This window comes from Triticum dicoccoides, chromosome 3B (assembly GCF_002162155.2).
Source record: "Triticum dicoccoides isolate Atlit2015 ecotype Zavitan chromosome 3B, WEW_v2.0, whole genome shotgun sequence".
Classification (NCBI taxonomy): Eukaryota; Viridiplantae; Streptophyta; class Magnoliopsida; order Poales; family Poaceae; genus Triticum; species Triticum dicoccoides.
Genome location: NC_041385.1, coordinates 5,276,734 through 5,286,912, shown reverse-complemented (window position 1 = coordinate 5,286,912; position 10,179 = coordinate 5,276,734). Strand labels below are relative to the sequence as shown.

General features: G+C 46.9%; 1 protein-coding gene across 1 annotated transcript; it reads right to left on the bottom strand.

The window, feature by feature from the left end:
- Nucleotides 1-794: 794 nt before the first annotated feature.
- Nucleotides 795-6,453, bottom strand: LOC119274204 (brassinosteroid LRR receptor kinase BRI1-like). The gene is made up of 2 exons (XM_037554862.1): nucleotides 6,055-6,453; nucleotides 795-1,838 (listed from the first exon to the last, which is right to left on the bottom strand). The coding sequence occupies exons 1-2, from the start codon at nucleotides 6,451-6,453 to the stop codon at nucleotides 795-797; spliced, it is 1,443 nt and encodes a 480-aa protein (XP_037410759.1).
- Between the last annotated feature and the right edge of the window lie 3,726 nt (nucleotides 6,454-10,179).

Below are 10,179 nucleotides of genomic sequence, written 5' to 3'. Positions count from 1 at the left end.
TAAAAAATGATTCAAGTAAAGGCTTGGTAGTTGTGTGACCTCACGCCGCAAAGTACGTCAGCAGATTGAGCATGTGTACATTTTATTCTCTCTACGGTGGAATGTGGAATTTGTTTTGCAGAGCCGGACACTATCCTGGTGTTCATGATCTTCTTGGATTATTCAAAGGAGGAACCCGCCTTGCAATGCCGAACATTATGCGCGCCGGACTCATCGTCATTGAAGCCTGGTTCAGGGGCTACTGAGGGACTCCTGGACTAGGGGGTGTCCGGACAGCCGGACTATCATCGTCCGCCGGACTCCAAGACTACGAAGATACAAGATTGAAGACTCCGTCCCGTGTCCGGATGGGACTTTCCTTGGCGTGGAAGGCAAGCTTGGCGATACGGATATGTAGATCTCCTATCATTGTAACCGACTCTGTGTAACCCTAGCCTTCTCCGGTGTCTATATAAACCGGAGGGCTTTAGTCCGTAGGACACAACATACATTACAACAATCATACCATAGGCTAGCTTTAGGGTTTAGCCTCCTTGATCTCGTGGTAGATCCACTCTTGTACTACTCATATCATCAATATTAATCAAGCAAGACGTAGGATTTTACCTCCATCGAGAGGGCCCGAACCTGGGTAAAACATCGTGCCCCTTGTCTCCTGTTACCATCCGCCTAGACGCACAGTTCGGGACCCCCTACCCGAGATCCGTCGGTTTTGACACCAACAGTGACCGTATACCATACACATTGATAAGGGTAGTACACCATACACTTACAAAATTAAGTTCATTGTACTACTACGGTTGACAAAAATTTGGTGAGCGGTCACCCTCGCTCGAGTGACAAAAATTTGGTGAGCGGTCACCCTCGCTCGTGCGGCGGTACTCCGGGTCGAGATAACCGGGCGTGCCGACGACCTCGGCGACAAGCTGGTCGCCGGTCGCCTCCTGCAAGATCGCTTCGCCGAAGCTGGACAGGCGCGGTGACCAGCTTCCGTCAAGGAGGATGTTGAACGAGCTGACGTTGCGATGGATTACCGCGCGGCCGTGCAAGTGCTCGATGGCCTGCGACGCACCCACCAGCACCTCGACGCGCGCCTTCCAGGTCGCCCTCACCGGCGACGAGCTAGAGGAGCTGCCCTGCAGGCGCGCTCGAACGCGCGCGCGCCGGCGCAGGCGCATCAGGTGGTCTCTGAGCGTGCCGTTGCTCATTTGCTCGTGCTCGTAGACGCACATGCGGTCCTCCTCCTCGGAGCACCAGGCGACGAGTCGCACGATGTGTTGATGGCGGATGGGGAAGAGGATCTCGACCTCCGCCACGAGCGCGCCGTCCACGTCCCGCCGCCCGTTCTTGTTCAGCACCTTCACGGCCACCTCCGGGCCGTCGCGGAGACGGCCCTTGTACAACGCCTCCGAGCTGCCTCGGACGAGTTTGACGGCGAAGTAATTGGTCGCCGCTGCAATATCCGCCCACGTGAGCCTCACCGGGCCGGCTGCACAAGAGGAACTGCCCGGCGACGGCGCCGTCGTCGTGTGGTGGCGAGGGGAGCGGCCGGCGGTGGTATTGAAGACCAAGTTCAAGAGGTTGATGTAGGAGTCGATCCTCGTACTGACCTCCTTCAAGCTGTCGGCATGGCGGCGGGCGCCGATGAGCTGCCTGGCTGTGCTCCAATTCTGGCAGGCGAGGACCAGCTCGTGCGCTTCGCCCAGCGTCTTGCCCAGCTCTCTGAGCGGCCGATCCACGTCCGCGTCCCGCGGCAGGCGAGGCAGCACGTCGCCGATGATGGACAGGCGGACCGCGAGGTACTCGCACTCCCGCTTGTTCTGGCATCGAGGGGCCCCCTCCCGAACAAGTACGCAGGCCAGCCCATGAGCTTCGTACAGGCGAGGCCGCAAGGCTGATCGGTCGATCGATTGTCCTGAGAGTTAGACGCATGAGCGCACCGCCGAGATCGTGTCTGTATCTCCGCGTATACTGCGCTCATAGTTGTAAGTAGGGAATGTAAAGATCGTCTAATCTCCTCGGTCCCTATTTTCCAAAAGCCCTAATCCAAGGTTCCTATCGCACGCCGCCAACAATCTCACATGGTGCCCGCGCACAATGAAGGTCATCGATCGATCTGCTGTAATCACACGAGTACATGCCCCCGTCCGGCTTCCCTCAGTCTGCGATCCACTGCTATGATCGACAATCAGCTGCTCCTCTCGTCTGCAGCCTGCACATGCTTCCGTCGATCATGCCACCATCTACCCGGAAGAGGTTTGTTGTTTTCTAATTTTCCTACCCTGGGATGAATGCGCATGTACCAAGATGACTAGTATTCTAATGATTCAGTCATTATCTTGGACCGTAGTTATGCCAAAGCGTCCCCTGGTTGCATTAAGGGAGTCATCTTTACAAAGAATGAAGAGAACATCATTTTTTTCGTGCTTCACGGTTACAATGATTGCATAATCAAATCACCTAAAACCATTGAGAGGACTTAACGAGATCCGGGTATACTATTTATTTATGAATTTGCCTTCATACCTTAAACCTTGGCTATTTTTCGTTCTCTAGTGGACTATATAATAAGTATGTTAGTGCCAAATATATAATTTATATTATAACATTTTTGTTGCAATTAGAGAACTTTTCGCATGCTATAAGTCAGTCATGTTTTGTTTCTAGCTTTACCACTAACTATGATACAATGATGGAGAAAAGCTAAATTTTCAAGAGTAATACAGGTAGTTCAGAAAGAAATTAATGTATGAAACTGACATCAACCCTGTCATCAGAGACTTAGCATTGAGAATTAGAAGAAATTTTTAAGGTAATACGTGTAACGTTATCTGATAGAAAACTTCATTGGTAACACTGATTATTGTTGTTATATTAGAGGGCCCCGAGTTTTTGTTTCGCCCTGGGCCCCGAAAATCTCAGGACCGGCCCTGGGAGGGAGGAGGGGGGGAGGAGGAGGAGGTACTACTAGCTAGAACTAGACGAGGACTATATGTCTTCTGTAGGTACACAGGGCCTGGATATATTTGCCGCGTGACGTACGTATATTTTTTTTTGAGAACTGACGTACGTATAGTTGGTAGGTTGGCACGGTGTGAGGTGAGAAATGCAATGTCCACAGAAGAACATTTCGGATCCTTTCGCTCTCACCATTTAATTTTGATTGTGATATACAGAAATTGAAAGCTACCTAGGCGATGGAGGTGTTCGAGGAAATTCCGCCCGCGCGAGGTGATGGACGGGCCGGGCGCTGTGTTCAGCGCCATGCATGCATGTCTTTCATACTGCCGTCAAACACGCGGTTTCCACGGCCTCCCCCGCGGTTGAACTTTTCTCTTGACCGAGACAGTGTTGATGTTGGATAAATTAGCAATTTTTTGTTTAACTTAACCTATACAAGAATCATGTCGACTGTGTCAATAATATAAATTTCACATTTTTCTTTTGTGAGTGAATATAAATTTCATATTGCATAAGCTAATCATACCAGTATGTACTAGGTATAGAATATGCATATTTATGAACATACTAAATACTAGTGCAAACACATAAACCAATAGACACAGGATGAACACATCATACCTCGACTCGGGAAGGTCGAAGCGGCGGCTACCACATTCTTCCTGGCATCAGATACCTCACAAATAGTAACATCGGGGAAGTCGAGAAAGTGTTTGAAGTCGCCATTCTCTCGATGCAGGATAAAGATGGATATGGTTCAATGTGGTGGTGCATGATTTAGCTAAGTTTAGTTTTCATAACCAGTACGGTGGAACTCTTATAAGTTTGTAATATTATATGGGTGGTGTTTTAAAAAAAAGGATGGGGTTCACGAGGACTGATCTTTCGTACACTGTGCAAGCAGTGGAGGTGGTGGAGTAGCAGGAAGCGGCAGAAGCGAGAGGAACTATGGTGTTGGTTCGTGCCCGAGAAGGTAGAGCATATGAGAACTAGGGTTGCCAACGTATGTAATGCGTTCGTTAATAACTCGTGATTAATTATTCATTTTCCACCGGCAAAATTAAACAACACATCTGACATATATATATATGAGCAGAACTCTAGTTCGTGAAACACAACGCGCAAACGGTGGAGAAGGAGCATGCGTAAACCACTCCTCTCCACATGATCCAATCAGATATGAAAGACAATCCCTTATAAGTCTGTCCCAACTCTTCTGCATTCAGTGGATGAGACTAAACTTCCTACCATATTATGAAGTCACACACTGGCCTCTAAGATTTATCTAGGAATTATTTAATTATTCGGTCTAAAGCCCTCCGAAAATTCAACAGATGTTGAAGTGTGTGATCTTGGGTGCCATGGTATTGTGGACAGGTTGGGTAAGGTGGCAACATTGACGCAACTAGCCAGGCAGTGTAGTTGTCAGTTGGCTCATCTCCTTGATCATGTTGGTGGATCTGTGACCCCATGGCTCTGCTCCTTAGATGTATCTCTCAAAAGTCAAAAAAACTCATCTAGAGCTATCACAAATGCATGGTTTATCCTCCGTTGGTGTTTTCCACACAATCTCACACACAATCTTTTGGTGGGCGTGAGGTAGAAACTGATAATTCGGTTATTAGGTATTAATTTCAGTCAGTGAAAAGAGGAAACTAAATTGGCCTTCAAGATCTACAACCCTACAAATCGGCATCCAAGGGTTCTTATGTGATTGTCGGTAAACCGAATTTCACAAGGTCAAGCAAAATCAGTGCTAAACCTCGACCTACCAAGTTTGCAACATTTTTTTCTTGCAGAAATCCGTGCATTGGAAAAGGAAGTTACCACTATTTGTTGAACTACCGGAAGCTTGGGTGATTGTCTATTGGATTCATCCTGAATTATGTGCTTGGAAATCTTTCGATCTAGATGTTTTTAAGTGCATTATTATGGAATTGATTGCAATATATTTCAATAAAATTTCATTGTATGGATCATGAATAATTAAAACATCAAAATTGAATCTAAAAATACATTTGATTTATTTTAGTACAAGTGGAGGCAGCCTGTCGCGTAGTTGCTAAGTTTTTTGGGGGAATTTTATGGAGCTAGTCGCTTTCAGGACTTTATTGTATCTATCAGCGAAGTCGCTTGAGAGGCTCAGTCTGTCCCACGGTGGAATAATGCAAATTGTTGAACCTATGGCACTAGAATCTAAACTTACATTGCAATGCAAATTGTTGGAGAGCGGAAATTCGGCACCTAGGCATGAACCGTGAATTCGAATAAAATAATAAATTCAGAAGAATCTGAATTTTTTTAGGCATCCAAGATGTTCGTGTGCCCAAGGTGCTTGCAAATTGTCGTGATGTTTGGACATCTGAGGAGCTCGTGCGACATCTGAGGAGCTCGTGCGAAAAGAAACAAAATTCGGGTGTCTGAGAAACCTTGAAACAGAATACTGTTCAAAGCCAAAAAAAATGTTTACGAGCTCCTCATGTGTCCAAATACCATGAAATGTTGCTCCTAGCCCACATGAGCATCTTGGATGCCTGAAAATTTCATATTTTTCAAAAAAAAATTAATATATTGTTTCATTTACTGTTCACTGAGCGGGCAACGTTTTGAATTATCAAAATCATTGAGCTTAGAAACTAAACTTACACTGTAGTACTATTTTGAGCGTCGCCTTCCGGGGCTATCGTCAGCCTATAGTGACAACCGTTCTCCGTAAATCACAACCCTGTGACCATATGTTGAGTACTCATTTGACCTTTCGATTGTGCAATAAACAAGCGCATGTATGTCCTTGTGAATATGTTTATCGAAACTACGAACTTAGGATGCAGCATAATTGCACGATGATCAACCGACTGGTGTGTTGTAGTTTGGTCATTGCAACGGAGTGCAGCGTGAATTATGATTTATGAATGAACTTGTAGACCAGCATGTACGTGGAGAGAAGATATATTCAGATCCTTCTCCCTCTTCCTCCTCCCTACAAGAACCATAAAAGGCCCCCAAATCCCACCCCGTAGAAACCCCATACCAGCTCTCTTCTCCCTTTGCTCTCCAACGCCAGCCAGCCATGGATCGTGGTCGTAGAGCCACCATCACGGCTCGCCTCCAGCGTGCCGCGGCCGCAAGGCATAGTTGCGCCGTGCGCATGGGCGAGGACAAGCTGAGCGCGGTCGTCACCGCCAGCGGAGTGACGCCCAGCGGTGGATCCGGAGGACCAAGCTCCTCAACGACCAGGCGGTCCAACCTGGCCGTCTCGTGGTCGGCCTCGCCCTCAACAGGCCCCTCCGCGGCCACGGGGACGTGTGACGTCACCTCCCGCCGGCCACCATCCAGCTGTGCGCCGGACATCGCTGCCTCGTGTTCGTGGTCGCCAAGGCCGGTCTCCTCCCGAACAGCCTCCGACGCTTCATGGTTCATCCCGCCGTCACCTTTGCTGGTAATCACGTGGTGTCTGACCAGCGCCTCCTTCACGAGACCTGCTGCCTTCATGTCGCGCGCGCCTTTGACATCAAGGAGGCGACGGGCTTGCGCAAGGCATCCATCGAGAGGACCGACGAGGCTGTGCTGGGCTATGGCGCCATCCCCAGGTAGAGGTACTCAGAGGAGGCGTGGATGCAGCAGCGGTTCCCGCGGGAGTAGGTCAAGTCAGCGGCGCTCCAAGCATACCTGGCCTCCCGCGTCGGCATCCACCTCCTCGACATCGAGGACGTCGAGCGTGAGGGCGGCCCTTCATCTGCCCCGCCTCTCCGCGTTGCGCCTCGTCATGGGCGGGCTGTCCAGCGCCCTCCTCTTACTCCTGCAGCAATCCAAGGTAGTAATAAATAGGAGTTCAAATATAGGAGCACGGAAAGGGCAACTCCAGTAAAACAGTGGGAAAAGCAAGTCAGCTTTAGCTTTGTACTCCTATTTGTTACAGGAGAGCTCTTGTTTTCCTTGTTTCGTCGGTCTGTCCGCTGTATATTAGACGACACCGGTAGGAGAAGTGTGAGACGTGAGAGATATTCCCTCGTTTATTTGAGTGATTTGATAACTAAGGAAAATGGCGGATTTGAAAATATTATAGCAAAGTGTTCAAATCCGTGGTCAAATCAAGGGGTAGCACTACCAGGCTACATAGGTCTGGCTTGTACCTGTCCATAATAAAGAGAGTTTTACTTTATTTTGAAATGGTGGGTGGTAGAGTTTTGGGACGGTCAAAAGGAAACCGGAAGGAAGTGTGTGGGCTTTCACTACTAGGGAAAACCCTAGAAGTAGCGCGTGTTTTGTGTCCTCTAGTAGCGCGGGTGGCCGCGCTACTAATAAGGCGCTACAGCTACTGCTTAGCAGTAACGCGTGCCATCACGCGCTACTGCTAGGACAAATAGCTGTAGCGCTTGTTCACACCGCGCTACTGCTAAGGTATCTACTTTCAGCGTATTTTCTTTCCATCGCTACTATTATTTTTTTAGTGTATTTATGCGCCATCATACAAATATTGGTACAATACCAGCTGTTATGAGGTTTACATCATTATGTCCATAACAGTGTATTAAATAAAGGTGGATTAGGTTCAAGTGGAGGCAATATATTGTGCATGTCAAAAGTATACTACTAATCCAAACTTGATCTAGTTTGAACTAGTAGTACTTTCGATGTGCACAACATGTTGCCTCCACTTAAATCTAATCCGCCAGCACAAGCTATTTAATCATCATCATAGTCATTACCACCAACAGTATTTATTTAATCAGCACTAACACTAGCTAATAATAATCATCATAGTCATTACCACCAACACTAGCTATTTTATCATCATAGTAATAGTGTAGCACATCATCATCCTCAAACTCATTTCTAGCTAGCTAATCACTCCTGCTGCTCTCTCTTAGGTAAAATAACATAAAACATATATAGCTCTCCTCGATCAAACTGGAGCATGCAGATGAACCTGTCCCCTAATCGTGGGTAGCGCATCCGTTTGCTGCCCCCTAGTACTTCTCTGCGCTCCCGCATCACATATTTGGTCCAGTCTTGCACTATTAAGCATCCGTCGCTAATCTTGAATGCACTAAAGTAATCTGTAGGATATCTTGGCCGTAAGCTGATAATACTCATGGTACCTTTAGTCTCGATCCCATAAGGCACAACATTCATTGGGAGTTCCTGTTGAAGAACATCGTACGGTAACATACTTAGCAATGAAGTTTAGCTTCAAAAATAATGTATGGAAAAGATGTACCGATGACAAATAGTAAAAATCTTACCATCCTTTCTAAATAGATGTGACCGTAGTTCATTACGAACACTATTGGTCGCACATTTTCAGTACAAACATTTCTAAATGCAGGAAGAAAATTTGTTTTGACAGTATCAAGATCCTCAAGCCATGAAACATAATGACTGAGCTCCTCGCAGTTGAGTTCAGCCCCAGGACAGTATACGGTCCTGTCTACCAAGGGCTGGACATGTTTGCTTGCACGGAAATAAGCTGACAATACAAATTAGTTGTCAACTATTTTTGAATAAACAATATCAAAGACATAAATATGGTTGAGAAACTTACATAATAGTATAACTGGAGGCATTTGCACATCCACCCAGATGTCGGTATTACCTTCAATATCATCTTCCGGACGAATATCAAAGGTGATAACCATATCAGGCACAAATGCATAAGTCTTGCATAGTGCTCGCCATGTTTTGCATCCAAAATAGGTGTAGTCGTCTGAATTGTATAACTTCGCATGGAAAATATAACCATGCTCGGTCTTCAAGTAAACTTTCTTTTCCTCCATACTATGACTGAAACCTATCTTATCCAATACAAAAACTCTTGCATGGCAGGGGTACGCTAGTAGAATAGTAAAAAAAATATAAGTTGAAGCAAATGAAGCAGATGTCATGCTTAATTACGAAAAAAGACTTGTCGTTGTGACTTACTGTATCCACTTCGAAGTTCTCGTCCAGCTTGATGCTGAAGCGCCTATCATCATCTAGGAAGATTCCGTCGCACAGGCCGCGCTCGTCTTCGCAGTATTTGCAAATACCGAAATCCTTCTCGTCGTCAGACATTTCCTATGTTCGTAGTTAAAACATTAATTGAAAATCGATCGAAGACAACTACCAAGATACTCAACACACAAATCCGGGGCACTCGATATTTCCTACATATTCTAGCACAAGTCATGCCAAAATTCACAGAAAAATCCGGCATGACCTTTGCTAAAATAGGACATATCGAGCGCCTGAAATTTGCCGGAACGGAAATGAATCAACACTCCGGCAAAACATAGGCCACTCGAAGGTGTAACCTGCAAACATGACCGGCCACTTGGATATTGAGCAACACAAGATATACATTTCAAAATATCTTATAGGACTCAAATTAGCATGCATTCAATAAGCAAAAGTAGATCATCTCATGCGTCAGTACATCGTCGAATATTATCACTAATACATCACGAATAGTGTCATACATATAACATCACTAATACAACTAAAACTCTAGCACACGACGGGTATCGGCGCGGGTGGTGGACACCCACAGAGAAGGCACCATCACGGGATCATAGGTCCAGTGAGATCCCCGGAGAACCTGCCAGGTATTGGAGAATGGCCTGTGCTCCAACGCAAACAAGTAGCGACGGACGTGCGCGTCCTCCTCACTGACACGGTGACGCACCACCTCCGCGGAGTCCTCGAGCCTCTGGATCGTCACTGGCCCACGCGACCGCCACCAAAGAAGGTTCGGGTCAACGACAGGCTGGCTCCTCACCAACCTGCGCCCCCCGGTAGGTAGCGCCTCCCAGTACCACCCCGGCGGAGCCCAGTCCCGGACATGGCCGATCTGGTCAAGCAGGTGTCGTCCTCCGCCGACTCGACGACGAGGATGCGGGATAGGCATCGTCCACGTCGAGGCGGGAAAAATTGCTTTAACTAAAAAATCACCTAATTAGTACCTAGTTCTTACTAACTAGTTCTTACTAACTAGTTCTTACTAACTAAATAGAAGAAGGTCAAATTTTACTCGTTTTATTATGCATTACACTAGTGTTTATTCATCATCTAAGAAAACGTCACCTAAGAAAAAATCCCAGCCGCATCTGTATCCAATTCATTTCCACCCATAGATGAACCCTAACTATTTGATGCAACTAAAATTTGAAGAACTCTATCTAGGCAGAGGTAGGGGAGGGGGAGGAGCAGGCGTGCTCACCTCGATCGGGTGCCTGCGGC

Bases quoted from the DNA above. Each gene is read 5' to 3' on its own strand.
- LOC119274204 (XM_037554862.1), bottom strand. From the start codon at position 6,453: ATGAAGGCAGCAGGTCTCGTGAAGGAGGCGCTGGTCAGACACCACGTG. The intron at 1,839-6,054 runs GTGGCTCTACGA...CTTGTTCGGGAG, and splicing joins GCTGGAGGCGAGCCGTGATG to GGGGCCCCTCGATGCCAGAA.